The sequence below is a fragment of the Drosophila willistoni genome, assembly GCF_018902025.1.
Source record: "Drosophila willistoni isolate 14030-0811.24 chromosome XL unlocalized genomic scaffold, UCI_dwil_1.1 Seg141, whole genome shotgun sequence".
In the NCBI taxonomy this organism is placed as follows: Eukaryota; Metazoa; Arthropoda; class Insecta; order Diptera; family Drosophilidae; genus Drosophila; species Drosophila willistoni.
The window spans coordinates 10,047,722-10,067,957 of record NW_025814052.1 but is presented as its reverse complement, the minus strand read 5'-3'; the positions used below and the strand labels follow the sequence as shown (position 1 = coordinate 10,067,957).

The 20,236-nt window shown below is 36.3% G+C and overlaps 2 protein-coding genes across 2 annotated transcripts; one reads left to right on the top strand and one right to left on the bottom strand.

The window, feature by feature from the left end:
* Window positions 1–3,967: 3,967 nt before the first annotated feature.
* Window positions 3,968–8,156, bottom strand: LOC6641486 (pyridoxal-dependent decarboxylase domain-containing protein 1). The gene is made up of 6 exons (XM_023175390.2): window positions 7,938–8,156; window positions 6,569–7,729; window positions 6,236–6,508; window positions 5,657–6,172; window positions 5,399–5,592; window positions 3,968–5,335 (listed from the first exon to the last, which is right to left on the bottom strand). The coding sequence occupies exons 1-6, from the start codon at window positions 8,070–8,072 to the stop codon at window positions 5,038–5,040; spliced, it is 2,577 nt and encodes an 858-aa protein (XP_023031158.1). The 5' UTR covers window positions 8,073–8,156; the 3' UTR covers window positions 3,968–5,037.
* Window positions 8,157–10,766: 2,610 nt separating this feature from the next.
* Window positions 10,767–19,578, top strand: LOC6641485 (phospholipid-transporting ATPase ABCA3). The gene is made up of 12 exons (XM_002063985.4): window positions 10,767–11,038; window positions 11,106–11,694; window positions 11,778–11,921; window positions 12,077–13,315; window positions 13,382–13,661; window positions 15,107–15,620; window positions 15,688–16,373; window positions 16,431–16,569; window positions 17,391–17,573; window positions 17,643–18,302; window positions 19,093–19,158; window positions 19,228–19,578. Exons 1-12 carry the CDS (start codon window positions 10,821–10,823, stop codon window positions 19,535–19,537), a joined length of 5,028 nt encoding a protein of 1,675 aa, XP_002064021.2. The 5' UTR covers window positions 10,767–10,820; the 3' UTR covers window positions 19,538–19,578.
* The last annotated feature ends 658 nt before the right edge of the window (window positions 19,579–20,236 follow it).

The following is a 20,236-nucleotide window of genomic DNA, read 5'->3' as shown; positions in this document are numbered from 1 at the left end:
CAAAAGTTTAAATTAGGAAAATTTTCATTAAACTTAAAGTCAAAAATTTCATGAGTTTTTTTTTTTTTAAGTTCAAAGCAATAATTATAAATAATTTGTTCATAAATATAATTTGTAAATGCACTCAAAACTCTTTCCAACAACAAACAAATATTCATTAATTTTTAAGTTAAGATGATTTTTGGTTTTTGGGTTTTCTTGTATTTTGCCTCTGCCCAATTGCTTTTTAGTGCTCGACTCTGTCCAGAGAGTCTGGGGTTGTGCGTCAGGTGTTTAGGTTCCAGAACCAAACTCCTGGGGACTGCGCGGGGATAATTTTGATGGAATGATTCAAAAACCCAAGCGATTTTATTGTAATTGTATCTAAACTTAAGCTTAACATGAAATGCATTTATTAAACATAAATTACTTAGGCACATATGCATATACACACACAACATACACATACACATATAGGTGTGTGTGTATATAGACATATATATATATATACATCTATACATACATATATATACGTAGTCTTAGCTATATAAAATGTATATTTAGTAGCTAAACGATAATCGAAACGAACAAGATGAAGGTATTGAAAACGTTTTCAAACTTTGCGCTGTTTAAGTGTATATGGAATCGAATAGCAATATAAATGAGACAAACAAAAGTACTGCCCGCCCCCCCCCCTCCCCCCACAGAATACGAATGTCCCTATGTCCTTACCATCTAAATCCTACCTAATAACTACTACTACTACTACACATAACTACTACACTAATCTACTCTTCTAGCATTCTCGGCTGAGCCGGCTGAAACCAGAGAACTAAACAAATATACATATATATATACATATATGTGTATACATATGAAAATATATATATATATCTACTTATAGATTATATACAAACAAACAAAAAAAAAACCTATATACATAGAGATACACTAAACAACAAAAATAATGACTTGCATGCCCCCCCAACCCCGAAAAGGGGTAACTAACAAACAAAACAAAAAAAATATATCTACATATATAATTACAAAATCGATAAAGAAAGACAATTTCGATTCGAACAACAAATTCCAGAGAGATCAGTATCCAGAACAGAGGCCAAAACGACTACGATTAATAAGTATATACGATTAGACGAGGCCAATTTACTAAAGTTGATTCCAAACACTGCCCGACAAAAAACTGCATACAAAAAGTCAGCGAAAGTTCTAAAACATATACACACAGACACATGCATATGTATGCCTATATGCATATATATGCATATATATGCATGTATATGGAGAATATACAAAACAAAAAACAAAAAAGAAAAGGAAAACTAGACTATATACCCCCTATACACACAGGCGCTATACTGAAGCACATTAACAAACGATCAATTTTTTTGTAAGATATTATGAGGGAGTTGAACAAATTTTCGATACAGTTCGAACATTTATTCAATATTATACAATTTTCAAAAACAAAACAAAACAAACAAAAAAAAAAGAAAACAAAGTAAATATGTATAGATTTGTAAAGAGAAAACTCCGAAACAACTAATCAAGTTTTTTTATTCGCTTAATAATTATAATAATACATATAAATATATTAAACAAAACATAATGTTACAACAACAAAATATTACAAACAAAACATAAAAACGAAATTCTCTCAAAAGCTTAAAACACCCAAACAAACCAAAAAAAAACAAAAAAAAAAAAATGAATTCAAAACCAAAACCGCAATCAACAGAAGATCGAAAATCGAAAACGATTTTTCATATATCGTGAATCTGCCATGATCTTTATAGTAGAGATCCCGTTCCCGTTACAATTGGAGGCGGCAACTAGATGAGAAAGGCATTCAGAGCACTTAAGAATGGGTTATGGGAGATCTAAAGATTGTTTCGAGCCTAGATCGAAACCTATATATATATATATATACATATATATATTATTATTATATATAATTAGCTCGTAAATATATTTCTGTGTTAAATGTTGTCATCGTACGCGTTGTAGTTATTTAAACGAAAGTCCCATAAAACCAATCCAAAATCCTCCCCCCCACCCCTCACTAAAAACCAAATACCCCCCCTCCCCAATAACAACAACAACCAAAATGAAAAATATAATGTAATATGATATATGGCAAGGAAATGAAACAAACGAAACAGATGAAAGGACAATTTTTGGTTGGAGCTCGAAATGAATAAAAAAAAAAAAGAAAAACAAAGTAGAAAAGAAAAGAAAATAATTGATAAACGGGACGAAACGAGAAACAAGGAAATGTTCAGCAATAAGAGAAAGTTGTACCAACTTTAAAATATATATGTATGTGTATACATATATATATATATACATACATATATATTTAGAGTATCTGCATCTATCTAGTTAATGAATAGGTAAAGAGAAGCGCTTAGTGGCATATTACAAAATACATCTAAAAAAAAACACACACACACACACAAAAATAATTACAATTTTGATTCGCTGTGACGACAAACACACATATATGTACATACATATATATATATATGTATGTGTATGTATATCCAGATATCATACATGATCATCAATCAATTTCCATTGAATCCAATTGGACATTTTTTGGATTCCATCTGGAAATATTTTATGCGCAAAATAGAACAAAGAAAAAGAAAACACAAAACAAACAACAAATTTCATTTCAAGCAAAGTCAAAAACGCTACAAAAACCAAAGCAAAAACAACATAAAATTGCAGAAAAAAAACAAACAAGCAAAGAAACACAAAACAAGAAAAAGGTAAAATGAAAGACAAAAACAAACAACAAAAAAAAAAAAGAAAGAAAAACTATGAATAAAAATAAATTAAAATTATACAATTTAATTGAAATTTATTTCGATGGTGAAAATGAGCGAAAACCACATTTTAGTTTCTTTTTCCCTAATTATTTAATTCTAAACTATTTATTCCTGGTTGGGAACCTTTTTCCAGTCCATTTAATAACAAATTATTATTTGAAAACGGTGAAAGTTATTAAAGTTTTGTCTTTTTTTAAATTAAGAACAAAAATAATCCAAAATTTTTCTCGGTACGAGGGCTGCTCAAAAAGTTCTCGGCCTGCGACAAAGGATAATTCGTTACAGGATCGTCTCAGATTAAAGTTTAAGCCGGCGTTACTTTCTACACGGATGTATTTATGGTTAGGACCACATTCAGAATTTTGGGACTTTTTTTTTTTTTTGACAAAATGGAAACCTTTCAAAAACGAAAAACAATTTTTTGGACTTTTTTGTAGTTTAGTGTAAACAAAATAACCACCAACATTTGCTGGCGGTATATATGGAGAGATTTTTATCTAAAATTGATATAGTACAATCGAATTTTTTATTTTGAGGTGTTATATCCTTATGTTATACTATTTTACAATTAGCCCTTCTGAAAATATGACAAATAATTGGTATACACAAATTGTTTTGGATATAATTGTTTTCGTCTAGGTATAGAAATATTTCTGGGGGTGTAAAACCGTTGCTTAGAGCTCGAGCAAAGTAGGTGTCACTTTCGAAGAAAGGGCCTTTTATTAAGGTATTTTCCGAAATGTCTAAACATCTTCTGACATGGTTTCTTATCAAATTTATTATGTATACGTCGATTCTGCAAATTGCTGCTGCCTTGTAAAGTACTTTGTTTGAGTAAAATTTAATATATGTACATACACATATATCCCACAAGTCAGCCGAAATCGTCTTGACCTGTTGGTTATTCTCTTTTTTTCTCACGACCAACTCTTCCGCAGTATATCACAAACATTTTCAATGTTTCAACAAAAAAGCATCAAATTTGTAATAAATAATTTTAGATTTGAACTCTTAAATGCTCTTCAAGAAAGAGTTTCAAAGAAACAGCTAAAAAATACCCCATCTCCAATAAATAATTTAGTATTTAACACCAAAAAGAGCAGTACAACAATAATACAAAATCGTTTAGCTTTATCTATTTTTCTTTTCTCACAAATTTATTTATGTTTTCTCATTCTGTTTTGGTTTGTTTACACTAATTTTTGTTTGTTTTTTCCTTTTATTTCTTAGTTTTTGTTTGTGCAGTTATTTGTTTTGTCAGCAGGAATAGGTCAGATATAATAAATATATATATATTTATCCATTTTTGTTTTATATAATATAATTGTTTGTTTGTTTTTTGTCTTACGAATCTAAACAAATAATAAGAATAAATATAGTGCAAATTATTGCTTTACAATTGAACATTGTCATCGATCAAAGGTATGTATGTATATGTATGTGCACTTTATATATATATAAATATATATATATTTACTGAATAATAAATTAGGCAAGGAATTTAGAAAGTGGAAAGGAACAAAAAAAAAACGGAAAAATTGGAAAACCAATGAAATTTTCACTCACAACAATTAGCAGCGACAACAACTGCAATTTAGTTAATTAACAAACAAAAAAATAAAATGTGAAAATATTGAAATTAGAGCGGTTTAACCGATTCTGATTCTGACTGGCATCTGGGTTAACCGAAACAAATAGTTTGTAATTTTTCTCTGAATTTCTCTTTCATTCTCTAGCTTAGTTTTATATACACATTAAAGATGAATTGAATTCGATTGCAAGAATACAATATGGAACTGTTTTTGAAGTTCAATTGAAATTTAGATTATCTTTAGTTCAAAGAATTGATTTTGAATATAAACGAATATGATTCGAAGTCATAGGAAGCGAGCAAATTGGATGAGAAAGAGTTAATAATAATAAAAGAATATAATAAAAATATTTAAAAAAAATTGGGAATAGATAAATAGATATACAATTATAAGTATAAAAGAAAAACAATTTCTTTGGAATTATATATATGTGTGTGTGTGTGTATGTATGTGTGTGTGTGTGTGTGTGTGTTTGTGTGTGTGTCTGCAGCGTTTTAAGGAGAATATGTTTGCTTAATCATTAATTGGTTATCCTTTTTCTGTTCTGATGATCTGTGCTTTGCGTCGTTGTCCTGGACACCTTCTCTTGGCTTGTAATTGTTTGTTATTTGTTTTTAATTATTGTTAATTGCACTATTGACGGCCACCAACTCGGGCACTGAGGAGGAACCGGCACTGCTCTGGCTAACAGTACGATTATGATCCACATGATTGCCAATGGGAGCTGCCGTGCCTCCCACTGTGGCCTCCGATTCTGGCGACTTCTCCTGCAGTGTCTCCGGTTCGACAGTGGGAAAAGTTGGTGGCGTTGTTGTATTGGTGCCACCCACTGGCGTCTGTACCATGGGCGTAGGCGGTGACCGATTCGCTGGGAATTGATGGGCAGTCGCGCCAGTCATTTGCATATGATATCTGTCAAAGGATTCATCGATCATCATCTGTTTGGTGTGTGTGTGCTCTTATCTTTCAACTTACTTGTATATGTTTTCGGTACTCTCGACCACACCCTGGGTGAGATTAAGGCTGCGGCCCTTGATGCCAGACTCTTTAGCTGGCGGCGACCACCAATTGAAGACGCGCCCAACCACAGGGACATGTCGCAAGATGCCCTCTTGCCATAATTTCTCCTCAGATTCACGCTGCAAATCGGCTGTGGCCGCCTCAATGCCCTGTCAAAGGAAAATCAATATAAATAAATGGGTTACGATAGGCAGAATATGAAGTCATCTTTACCTTTTTCACTATCTCCGACATGGTGTCCAATACACGGGAATTCTCTTGCACGCTTTTACCCACTTGCACCACAAGGTCGAGCAGCTCCTCCACTTCAGTCTCATGGGTGACCATGCCAAAGCGTACACAGATTAAACCATCTGTACCCTCGCCCAGCGAGAAGGCGTTATCGGTTGATTTTAATGCCTCAACCAAATCGATATTCAATTTATTCAGTTCCGTTTTGGCCTGATCGGTTAGCAGGGATTCCCAGCCCTCGGGCACAAAACGTACACCGCCCATGCCAGCCCATTCGGGCAGTGGGACCAGACGAAGGACATCGCTGTGCTCGACCAAATGGATGAAACGTGCCTTGTGTTTGATGGTGGCTCTTAAAATATCCACATGTGCCTCTAGACTTTGTGCAAAGCTCTCAAGATTCTCGGAGCTGGGTGGTTGCTCGCCCAGACCCAGTTCCAATGGACAGTAGCGTATGCAGCTGCCATGTGTTGGATGCTCGATGACCTCAAAGTCAAACTGAAATGGCAATAATGATGGTTACAAATCGATCATATGACGAAACGGTAATTTGTAACTTACATTGGGGCAATCCCGCTGCAGGATCTGGCCCAGCCATGAGTTGAGGCGATCAAAGTAGGAAGCATTGCTGATCTTCTCCAGAGGTTTCAGGCCCGGCTCGATTACAGCTGCCGCTGCACTGGCAGGGCCAACAGAATCCAACGGAATGGTCGTGCTGCCATCAAACTGATAGACGACAACTGGAGCAGCTGCATCAAATAGCGAATTTACATCTAGGGGTCCATTGATGATCTCCGAGAGACTTGCTCCTGTCTGGGCACCGGGCGAATGGCTCTGAATAAAGAATAAAGATAAGATAGGCATAAGATTTTCTGATGATTCTCAAAAACTTACCAGAACTCGTATGCCCTCACATTTGGAGGCAATCTCGTAGAGAATACTGCATGTCTGGAATGCTACATGTAGACGCTCGGCGATTGCTTTGCGGCCAAGCGCCTGTAAGCTGGTCCATAGCGACAGAGAATTCAGACGCCTGGACAGGATCGGATCGGATTCAAAGGCACTCAGAGCTGAATTCTGTAATGGACGATGCAGCAAAACGATAGGCAAACTGGGCACACCCAGCCAACTGCCCAAATTTAGTGCCATCGAATGGACGAAATCATCCACCACCTGGCCGGCATTCGATTGACAGACCAAAGCGGCCAATCCATGACCGCTGGCATGTAGCCATATCTGATGTGTCTTGCACAGATCCTTTAGCCTCTGCAGATTGTCGACATGGCCACACAGTGAAGCTCCAATATCGGCAACGACCAGCAACGGTGTCTTTTGCGCTGTGACATCGTGCTGGATTTGCTTCTGCAGCAATGCCAAATCCATGGTGCCATACTGACTGTGCTCCGGTATGACCTTAATGGCATCCAATGGTATGCCCAATTGCCGGCACGCGTACTGCAGACGCACAGGCGTTGTATTCTCTGATATATAGAAGCAAGGATGTGCCAATGCGGGAATACCGCCTTCCAGATAGCCTGGACAACGTGCCACTATGGCCAGACGGACGGTACGCAGCACTGCATCCGCATTGTCTGCATGGAAACTGCTGGCAGGATGACGAAAATGGAACAAAGATCCCAGCCATCTGGTCGCATCACCTGAAATGCTATTTGTCACCCTAAGCAGATGCTGTCTATCCAAATGTGATAGATAGGCAACAATGCTGTGCGATATCAATGCCAAATGGGACACATCATCGAGAGCCGGCAGTGGGAATTCGGGATCATCATCATTATCCGTATAGGCCACAAGTTGTTCCAATGATTTCAATATATCCGACGGCACTCGATGCTCGGCTCGCAAGCGTTCCTCCTCAGCTGTTGTTGTTGTTGTTGTTGCAGTTGTTGTTGTCGATCCTGCCGCCGCCGCCGCCGCCGTTGCCGTTGCATCCTTTCGTTCGTGTTCCTCTTCATCGGCCGGCACAGTTTTGACATTCTCCAAACGTTGCAGCACTTGTGACGATCTTAATTCCAACTCGGCCAGACCAGAACGTATCTGTTGGGATAAACCGAAAAACAATTACAAAAATGAAAACACAAACGTAAAAAAAGAAACAAAAATAATCACACAAATTGCAACAACAACAACAATTAGGCAATTACAATTTTTTTTCTTCTTTTTTTTTATCGTTGACGTGTCGTCGTCGTCAGCAAATACGCGGAACGGAATGGAGAGGAAAAAAAATATAGGTTCTTATTCTTACGCTGGAGGCGGCTATTTCGGCCATTGCTGGCGCCGATTCCTGCTCCTTGGCGTCACTTGGACTCGCTGCTGGCGCTGCCGACGCTGGCAGCGGTGTCGACGGTTCGTCATCAGCAGCTCCACCAGCCGTTGACATGATTATAGTTTTCCAATTTTTATTCTTTGTATCTTAGCCAAATTGCCCCAACTCGGTTTGTTTTCGTATTGGGGGGGACTATCCGTTAATATGGGTAAATTATCCACAAAATACCGGGCATGGTGTGACCGTTATCTTCGGCACAGTGGTGAAATTTCGATACATATTTAAACTACGAATTGAATTTAGAAGTTTTTTTCAATTTAATATATATGTATTGATATATATTTTATTTTTATTTTATATTTTTATTTATATTTACTTAAAAATTTAATTTAATTTATATTTTTGCTCTATTATTTTGAATTTTATCTAAAGTCGACAATTTTAAAGAAATGTTGAACAGTTTTAAACAACAAATTAATTATACATTTTTTTAAATTCATATATTTTATGTTGATATTATTATAGAACTTTTAAAAAAATTTTTGTTTTTTTTGTTTTTTCTTTATATTTTTTTTTTTAGTTTTTTTAGTTTTTTAGTTCAAAGTCAACAAGAATTTAAGAAATGTTAGAATTTACATATTTAAACGAGTTTATTATGCATATTTTTTTGTTTATATTTTTTTATACCCTTGCAAAAAGGGTATATTAATTTTGGTCAAAAGTGTGCAACGCATAGAAGGAAGCATCTCCGACCATATAAAGTATATATATTCTTGATCAGCACGACGAGACGAGTTCAAATAGCCATGTCCGTCCGTCCGTCCGTCCGTCCGTCCGTCCGTCTGAATCAACGCAAACTCCTCCTAGACCGTTAAAGCTACAGAGCTGAAATTTTGCATGTAGGCTTGTATATACTGCAGGCGTTGTATATCTCGGATTCAGCCGGATCGGATCACTATATCATATAGCTCCCATACAAATGGCAAAGTCACGAACTGTGACTTTTCTTAATAACTTCGTTATTTTCTGAGCTATTGTCGTGAAATTTAATATTGGTGAGTTAATTTCACATATAAACGACTACGCCAAATTTGATCAAGATCGGGTGACTATATCATATAGCTCCCATAGGAACGATCTTTCGAAAACAGTGACTTTTGTCAATAACTTCGTTACTTTTGCCGCGATTGCTTTCAAATTAAACATTTGTTAGTTTAATATATCTGTTAATGACTGTGCCAAATTTGATAAGGATCGGGTAACTATATCACATAGCTCCCATAGGAACAATCGGTGGAAAACAGTGACTTTGATCAATATCTTCGTTATTTCCTATGTAGGCCGTTCTTTCGGAAACATTAGCCTTTTTAGCTTAAACGTTTTTCCACTTTGATGGCTATAGGTAAGGAAAGAGTTAACAAAAATTGCAAGGGTATACAAACTTTGACGCGGTCGAAGTTAGCCCCGGCCCTCTGGTTTTATATTATTTTCAATTTTGTCAGTTTTTGATTACATTTTAACATTTTTAAATTTGAAATTAATAATGAGTTTTTTTTTTATTTAGGTTAAAGACGAAAAGAATTTTAAATAAATGTCAAATGAAATAGTCAAATTTAATGAGAAATATCTTCAAGTCCAGTTAAAATATGTTATTGAAACAAATTATTCTTAATTTTTGTTTATTTTTTATATTTATGCTTATTAAATTATGCTTATTAATATAAATTTTTAAAATTTTTAGTTTTTTTTATAACAATTGTGTAACATTTTTTTATCTCTCTGAGTTTCAAAAAAAAAATTGAAGTCTTTTAAAAAACTGTCGAGAGTGCATCTAGAATCACTATATCAAAAGACTCTAAGAATATTCAAGAAATTATAAAAATTTATTTATTGTAATAACAAAAAGGAAGCCAGAGAACCTTTTATTTAAGAAAATATTTGAAGAAACTCTAGTTGAATTTCGGCCCGATTTTATATTTTTGGTATCTTCTAGCTTAACTTGACGCAAAAAATCGAAAATTGAGGCATTAACTTTCTGAATAATATCATTCTCTATTACCTCTTTTATCCCCCTGTCATATAAATATGAATTAACTCCAATGAAAAGGCATATATTAATTAATGCAATCGACGATTATTTCCTTATAATTTTAGAAGTTTTACCTTGTTTTGAGATAAGTTGAAGTTTTGCATTATTTCAGACCATCTAGACTCTAGATAAGATTTTGGACTTGGGAAATTTAGTTATTTTTAAAGATTGTCCAAACACTTTAGCGGAAAGATAAACGAAAAATAATGTTGAAAAATAACGATATTTCATATCCAGACCATGCTCGGACTCCCTCCCCCTCTACACTCGTCCATGTCTCAGACTTATGTTTTTTCAATCAGACTGTACCTAATTTTTGAGTTTAATACCAACTTGTCGTGCCCCAAATGTATTCATTTTGCTGTGGAAAGTATATATATTTTTTTCTCAAATATTTTTGTCTTTTATTTTCAGATTATTATTTTGGATCGGTCTTTTCCACCGAGCGCATTTTGGTTTTGATACCAATATATTAATTCCATTAATTCCTCCAAATTGATTTAAAAAGTTACCGCTTTTTTGGTAATAACTTTAGAAAAACCGCTCAGTGGTTTTTGAAAAAAACGGATTTCTTTTCATCAAAAATAAGTTTTGTAAAGAATGTTAATGCCATTTGATTAAATTTTTATTTTCCATATATTTCCTTATATTTTAATAAGTTCCAAGTCCAAGTACAGAACATAATATGCCTAGAGATCAAAACCAAATGCTAAGAATTATTTATATTCACACACAAATTACTTGAAAAGGGGATCACACAAAGAGTAAGGAAAATGCCGGCAACTTTCGGTTTGCTATTTAAACGAAATGTATGGATTGAACTGGGCTTATGGCGTCACACATTATTCGAGACAATAGCTTTAGTTATTATGCTATTCATGATTCTAGTTAATCCCGTGACACATTCGAAACGTTTGCTATACAGTCACAGCGATTATGAAGGCGAACGGAGCATTGTGTCCCATAAGCTGGACGATATCAATATATTGACGTAAGCCATTGATGGGGTATATATGTAGATATATCTTTCAAATAACCTTTTTAACTGAATGTCTTAGGAGTTTGGCCGACTCGAAGCGTGAGAAAATGCATTATCTATTGGCCTTTTGTCCGATAACGGAGTTTGCCAAAGAAATCGCCGATGCGGTTGCCAAAACATTGGAATTGAATGGGACTATACCATTTGTTGATGCCGATCAATTGCAGAATCAATTTGAAGAGCGTAATACAATAGCTGGCATTGAGTTCAATAATCTTGAGCAAGAGACGATACCAAAAGTTTTGGATATAACCATACGTTTTCCCAGTGAATTTCGTACATTGAGTCCGTTTCTCACCGAGAATCGTTTGTGGGTGACACGTTGCTCCGGTGTGATAAGTGCCACAAGAGATAAAGCTGCCGATAACGACAGGCATCAGGATATTTATATTCGAGAGGGTTTTCTACAATTGCAACATCAAATCTTTTTGGAATGGTATCATCGCCTGCGTACCCAATATCCCAGTGCATTCAGTGAGCCAAGTGTCCAGGTCCATAATATACGTTTGAGGGTGGCAAATGGTGGCTGTAGCCAGATCGGATTCGTTAATGGGCCAATATTTCTATTCAATTTCATCTACTTGTTGCCCTTTCTGAATGTCATCCGGGTGCGTATCAAAAGGGAATTGAAAATGTGTGTTGAAAAAACTATTTTGTATTCTCGTCTCTTTTCTTTATTTTCTGTTTTCAGAACATTGCCTCCCAAATAGAAGATGGTGTTATGGTACATCATTGGCATTATGGTTACTCGTTTAAAAAGCAATGGCTCAATATATTCCTAGTGCTACTCATGCGTCTGCTTATATTGGGTTTAGTTTGCCTTATTCTCATTTGCGTGAGTTTTAATAAGTTTTTTCAGAGAGAGAAGATCCGAAAGGCGTCAAGCTCTTATTAATCGATCATTTCCTTTAGAGATGGAGATCTTTTCGATAAACTCTTTCGACATCCAAGAGCTTACAAATTTATCTTATATTAGTTTTTCAATTTCAGATTGCATGGTCCATTGATAAAGGATCATTCTCCTTTGTAACGTTCTTACTAATGGTTATTTTCATTATAATTTTTACAATCGAACTAATATTAACTGCCATGGTAGTGGCCAAATTGTTCTCAAATCCGACCAATGCAGTGCTCTTTGGTCTCGTCATTTGGCTCTTCAATTATGCAGCGTTTGGCATTATATCGACCCGCTATTGGGATAATCATGGCTACTATGTGTTGTTCATATTGATGGTATTCTTCAATAGTCAAGTGGCCTTTAGCATGCAATTCTTTCGCCGCTATTTCGATGATCCCAATCAATTGGATTCCTATGACTTCACAGTGCTCTATGTGACAGCATTGTGCTGCATTTTGATCTATTCGCTGCTGCTGATAATGCTGCAATGGCGTTTTCCTGGACGTTTACTGAGTCGTCGCATTATGATGGGTAAGCCCCGCAAGCAACAGGAAAAGGATAATGCCATCATGTTCCTGGGACGATCGCCTAGTTGGCAGAACTTTGAATTCGGTGATGTGGGCAGTGAGGAAATGATACGTTTGCGGCACGTTAGCACCACTCATCATGACTCGGAGAAAAAGGTCCTCAAGAACATCTCAATGCGTGTCTACATGGGCGAGGTGTATGTCCTCCTTGGGCACATTGGTTCCGGAAAACTGACTATATTGCGTCTATTGTGCGGTCTGAAATATCCAACGCGTGGTTCCGTTAACATTCGGGGCAAGGAATTCCATGAGGAGGCAAGCGAAAGTCGCCACTATGTCGACTATCGTTCCACTGAGCATGGTCTCTCCCGTCACCTGACCGTGGAGCAGACCATCGATTTTCATGTCCGTCTCAAGCTAGCACCACAGGATGCCGATCGCTTCAATATCGAGAAACGCAAATGGTTGTCCATTCTCGATCAGCATATTGACAATCTGAATATTAAAATCGAGAAACTAAGCTTTGGCATGTGCCGTTTGGTGGCCCTTTGCTGTTGTCTGGTGGCCGACACTAAAATCATTGTCTTGGAGGAGCCCACAATGCGCCTAACGCCAAGTGAATCGCAATTATTTTGGTCCATTGTGTCATCCGAGAAGGAGGATCGTGCCTTTGTTGTTGCCACCTACAGCGTGGACGAAGCCTCCCAGGTGGCCGATCGTGTTGGCATTCTCAGTTTGGGCGTCCTCGAAGCCAGCGGAACTCCATTTTTCCTAAGAGCCAAATTTAGCAGTAACGTGGATTTGGTAAGCCTTCAATACAAAACTAACTTTCTACTCTCCAACTGATCAACAAAAAACACCCAAAATAAGGTGATCATCAAAAAGCCCCATGTGCCCGATCAACCGATTACCGATTTTATGAGCCAATTTATACCCTATGTCGAGCCAGAGAATGAAATCGGTGACACTTTGATGTACAAAATATCGGGCGAGCATCGTCCTCGCCTACAAAAATTGCTCATCCATTTGGAGAATGAACGCAAAATGCTGGGCATTGAGAATGTCCGAGTCGTTGGCTCCGAAATGTCGGATATCTATATGAAATTGGTTACATCATTTCGTCTACAGCAACAGATAATACCGGATGTCAGTAAGTTGAAACTGCATTAGAAATTCACACTGAAAAGTTCTTCAAATCTTTTCAAATTTTACTTCTTTTCAATGTTAATGGTTTTTAAATTTTAATTTCCAGCAAAAATCCTATTGAGCTTTCCTATAATTCATAGACTACATTAAACAATATTAAGATTTTGCTCTGCTTTCTAGAAATTTTACTATTATTAGCAACTAATTGCCCGACTTCTGCAAAGTTTTTTCCCCTTTTTTTTTAAATATATGTTAAGAAACTAATAAATTTCAATCTGAATAGAAACGCTTTTAACGCTAAGTTATGCTTTAATCTTTTCTATTCTTTATTATTATTTTAAGCCAAATTCATTTCTAGATCAGCCTTTGTCACAAGGGCGTAGCCAGGATTGAAATTAGGGGATGGCAGATGATTTTTAACTAAATTTTCATTTGAGTTCCTTTTTAACTAAATTTTTCTCAATACATTTTGATTTGAGTTCCTGAAGAAAAACCTTTAACTTTATCTTTAAATAAATTAACTTAATGAATTATTAAAAACAGATTTTCTTAATTTAACGTGTTCAATTTCAATTGCATCTACGGGCTCCCAAACAGACCGCTCGCTCGAGGGATTTGACAAACGATATATTATTTGTTTATTTTACAAATTAAATCTAGTAATAATTACTAAACCTTAATGATTGATAAAAGTGCACTAGCTGTAAGAGCCTTCGACTTGTAAATTTGTTCTCATATTTTTACACGTGTTTCTTTGATGAAATTGTATATTTTAAGGATATTGTCTACAGAAGGATTATTTGAAAGGCTGGTTCCAAAATGGAAGACCCTAATGCTCTCTAAGGATCGCCAGGAGGATGTGGGATGTGTGTTCTGCGGTTAGGTTTTTCTGGCATAGTGGGCAGGGGGGTCGAGTAGTGCCCTTGAGAAGGTGTACGTGAGTGCACTCTGTCTTGACACGGCCTTTCGATTGGTATATCACTTGTCTAGATCAGCCTTAATCACATTGGATATACTTTCCTCGTTTTAGACTAGGTTTAGAATTAATAATAGTTCTACTATAAAAAAAGAAAACACCGAGACAAATATGTTTTTTTGATTTAGTTAAACTTAATTTAAAACTTAAAACCAAGTTTGGTGTTCTTTGGATCGATTGAGGACATAAAGGGATCTATAATTTTACAGTTTTAAAAAGTATGTCGAAATTGTTGTCTGAGTTAAGAAAAATGCTTTATTTCTCACCTCAAAACGTTCAAATCGATTGTCTATATCATATACTTATATGAATACTTATATATTATAAAACTCCATCTCCAGTTAAATGGATCTACCAAGTTGTCCTTCTATTGATAATGAAACGATTTTTAATATGCTATACTTACTTTCGAAGACGATTTCGTAAAAAGTTGTTGGCTAATTATTTGTATATTTTGTCCTTTTTCTTTGTAGCGCAAACCTTTAAATATCAAGTGGTATCGAAGAAGGAACTCCGTAAGCAACAGATGCGGGCGATGTGCTATAAAAAGATGGTCCATACGGCTCCAAATGTTTGGCCCGTAATCATGATATTCACCAGTTTCATTTTGATCGTAATAATAGCTAGACTTTGTGTGGTTTTGGATGTGCCCAATATACGGAATAATACCATACACATTGGTTTTCGGGGCAATGTCAATTTTATGGATAATATACCAAATCTGAACGATTGCGGATACGTTGATATCCAAACGTTGGCCATGACACCAACGTATCAGAAGGTAAATGCCATATCACGGATATTTGAGGCCAATTCGTTTGTCTGCATGAATGGCAGCTATAGGGAGAATTTGAAGAAAAATGCTGAGTTTGCCAGTTTTGGTGCCGTCGAATCGGATGGGGAACAGGGTTTGGATGGCTATATAAGTCAGGATACATTCCATTCCGCTCCCATGATGTTGAATCTATTGCATAATATTTTAATCAAGTGAGTCTTTATTTATTGTTTCATTATTCGATACGATTTGCATTACGAATTTTTAAACTGAATTCAGATTAACCTATCCGGACTCAAAGGAGTTTGTATGCTTAGTGGATAATCATCCCATGCCCACACCGTTGTCAATGAAAATCAATTTGCTGGACAATGAGATAGCCCATATCAATGCACCATTAACGATCGGTTGTATTTTGCCGCTGACCGTGTCCGTGTTCATTATACCCTTGGTGGAGGAGCATATCCATCAGTTGAGGGTGTTGCAAGTCATAGCCGGATTGGGATTGCAGATCTATTGGGGCATCTGTTTGTTTTGGGATCTATTCACCTTTGTCATTTACTCGATAATCATTGTGGTCATCATGACATTGGTGGGCATTGGGGACTTTGGTGTCTATGAGAACATATTGCTGATCCTACTAATTATGGTCTTTGGATTGGCTGCCCTGCCGTTAACCTATCTCTTGTCCATGTATGTGAATGCTTCAATTGTGCGAGCCTTTCTCGCCTCGGTGTTGCTGCACGGTTTGACTGGCATTGTGCTCTACATTATCTACTGGGATGTGGCCAATAGTAATGAGATATTCTTCTATGGTGCTTGCCTGTCGCCAGGATTTTCACTTCTCGACGGTGTTAGCAATCTTTACACTCAATCCCTAGAGGAGGCTCGCTGCAAGGCCAAATGCCAGGCCCTTAGTGGTTGCACCCCGGAGAATTTGCATGAAGTGGTGCCCCATTGTAAAAGTAAGTTCATCTCTTCATTCAACACTAAAGTTGTGAGTATAACAATCTAACTAATAGACAACAGCTATTTCACGTGGGGAGATGCAGGAATATTGCCACCGCTTACTTTCATGTTACTAGCGGCATTAATTTCATTGCTTTTAATGTTCTGGATTGAGCTTCATCGCAAGGAGAAGAAATTTCATTCGTCCAGAGAGTAAGTAGTGACAAAATAAAAAACCTTTATTAATACATTTCCATGAGAAAGTAGTAGAATCGATTTACAATATATCGATTAATGTAGATCTTCTGACGCAATTTGCTATCGAAGTCGCGTGTTTGAATCTATAAGTTTTTAGCGATGAGGATAAGTTTCGTAACGAGTATAAGATTGGGTAAATAAAAGGTTTAGATTACATCATATAGATTTGTTTCTTTTAGATACTTAACTATTAATGATGTTTAGATGGGCTTTTTAGTTACGTATGAATATTTGAGAAGTTTCGAAATCATTGAATAAATAAAGTTATGTATTATCACTAGGCATAAAAAGAACTATGCTGAAGGCATAATTTATTTCTTTTTTCGCTTCATCTCGTTGTAATTCCCAATTAGTTTACTACGACTATATAATTCCAGATTGGATATCAATCAAAATCTCTTTATGAATTCCGATGAGATGTAATGAATAGAATAGAATAGAATGGAATTGGACTATTTGTTTGATCTCCTTTTCGGTAAAGGGCAAAGGAGTTAATTTTTATTAAAGATTTTACAATCTTTTTACATTTTTCAAATTTCAATTAACAATATACAGTAGAATCCGGTTATAACGACTCCGTCCGTTTATAGCGACTAAAGTTTGATGAGTGATTGATACAACCTTACATGAAAGGGCCTTCGGTTAGTACATCTTCCGGATATAACGACGAAAATCGGTCCCTTGAGCGTCGTTATAACCAGATTCGACTGTATTACAAAATGTTTAAACGAACACTTGCCTCGGGTCTATTTACAATGGTGTCTTTGTACTTGTAGTCTCCATAAAATGCGTTCAGCTACCTATCCGTTCGATGATGGTGATGTGGCCGATGTGAAATTGAAAATCGCCGATGCCGATATGCACAAGTGCAAGCAATCCGTATTTCTGGTGGATCAAGTGGAGGCCAAAGTACCAAAAACGGGATATAAAATCGATACGGTTTCGTTTGCCTTGAACAAGTTAGTGTCCCCCCCACCTCATCAGATTCGTCTGTATAAATGAAGAGTATTTCTAATTATTTTCCTTAGATATATGAGCATGGGAATCTTTGGACCACGGAATACGGGTAAAAGTCATTTGGTTCGCCAATTGGTTGGTGTCGATGGCTTTGCATTTGGTGAGATTTATGTACGTGGATTGGATTTCAAATATGACTTGGATAGTATATTAACCTATGTCGGCTATTGTCCGCAACATTTCGGCCTACTGGACGATCTGACACCGCGCGAGCATATCCGGCTATTGTGCATGATCCGTGGTGTGCCGGAGAAGAAGATCGGTGAGAAAATGCATGACTTGTGTCTAATGCTCAATATGACTGGTTGGATGCATCGCAAATGTGGCCTCCTAACACCGGAGAAGAGACGCAAAGTGAATGTGGCCCTCGCTTTGGTGGCGTATAATAAAATCTTGATATTAGATGAACCCACAGCGGGCATGCCATCGACAACACGTCGCGAAATCTGGAATATATTGCGTTATATACGTTATTGCGGCAAAACGATTATATTTGCCACCAACGATGAGTTGGAATGCAAAGTGTTGGCCGACTTTATAATACTCTTTCAGGACAGCGAAATGCTGGCCATTGGTAGTATGCAGTATTTGCGTTATAAGTACAGTCATGGCTTCTATTTGGAAGTTCGTCTAATACGGGATGGTGCCACACTGCAAGAGTCGGAGGACAAGTAAGTTCAAGTTTATTCGATAGTTTCGAAGAGGTCAAATGGTATATACAAGTCGCCAAATCATTGCCCGTCTGGCAATTTCGAAACGTAGACGACTCGTTTTGTGTGTATACCCTGGTTAACTTAATTTATCTGCTTACTTCGTCCGCAATATTTGAAGCTTTATGAAAATTAATACACCAATATTTGCTACATGTATCTATCGATCTACCAAATTTTATCAAAATGGGCTAACAAATAGCCAAATGAGTGGGGTGTCTAGTCTGCTCTTTGGGATCCGTCCATGTGTTTCGTTTTTCCTGATCTTTTTGATCAATTAATCAAACAGATAGTGGAATCGAGTAAAAAAGAAATTTAGATTCCATGTAAAGTGACTTCACTGTAAAGAATGTCAAGTGTATATATACATATACAGTAAAACCTCTCCTTGTGAACGCCAACCAATAAGACGATATAAACGAACGGCCCAAGTTTGTTCTCTTATGGAAGGGTTTTACTGTATATGAAAAGCACTTTATGCCCGGTTATAAATGAGCCCGTTTTCTGATCATAAACGACTTCTTTGTCGGGGTAAACTCTTACCGAAGATGTTTCGATTTCTTTAAGAGTCCCATTTGAAATCCTTTCCTTTGAGCATATAAAATATGGTGATTTTTGAGTCTACTCTGTTAAGCAAGTTTTAAATAAGATAACTAGTAGATATCTTTATTTTAAAGCCAAGTTGGTAATTTGTTGTCTGGCCATAACAAAATCGGAGAAACGACTTACTTAATTTTACTTCTACTTACAGTTTGCGCAAGGATGTGGAGAATTTGGCACGTTTTGTTAACTTTTTACATGATAAATCGGAATTGGTGTAGGTTGATAATTAATTTTTGTCTGTGCGATTTGTTGTGATACGATTTTTGATCCCTTTATCTCTTAGGGGTCGCTTGCATAATTGGTTCAAGTATTATGTACCAGTTGGCCATATTGTCTATTCATATCTTTATGGTGCCATGGAGAAGAACAAGGTGCGTTTGAATGTCTATGACTATTGCATCTATCAGGCAAGTATGAATAATGTCCTTGCTCAATTGCAAGAGACTCGAGCCGAATTGAAACGTACTCAAGATCCTTTGGAAATGGAATCGGTGGAAAATATGGAATCTACTACGGATCCCACTGAAACGACTTTAGACAATAACCAAATTGATTCTAAGAAATCAAAACGTAAGAAATCTCTATTTAACTAAAAAAAAAATTGAAGAAGAAAAGAAAATGTTTTGCAATTAAATTGTTTATGCTTTATTACTTTTATTACAACTGTCTTGATTGGCAATCAAATTTTTTTCCATTTAGCTTCTAAATAATCTTTAATAAAGGACTACAATATGAAATTAAAATGACAATGAACGAGGTGAACTTACCACTCTCCCATGTTTTCATTTTTGGGGTTTTTACATTTGCAAACTTCTCGCCCACACCTAACAACCTTGACTTGTCTTGGCACGAACTTAACTTGGTTAGTATATGAGTGTATATGTACATATGTGACTGTTTAACCACTCAATAGTTGTCAACAAAAAAAGTGAAAAAAAACGTGCTTCCTGCATAATTAATGAAAAACCAACACGATTTGAACTCTTGGGAAATTTTCGGCTATTTGTCATATGGAAGGGAACACAAGTGTTGACTTTTTAATTTATTAACTTGCTATGAATATTTTAAACTATTGATATTAGTTTGACACACATTTAACTTGAAATTTTTGATATTATATAAGAAATCAATGCAAATAAGAAAAGCGAAATTCAAATAGTATACGGTCCCACTATTTGTTGGCGCCAAATAAAAATACTGGGAGTTGAACAAATAGTGGGAGCGCAATGGCTGAACAAATTCATATTGGCTGGGCTAATTCAGAGAGCGGCCCCGAACGAACTTTAGCGGCG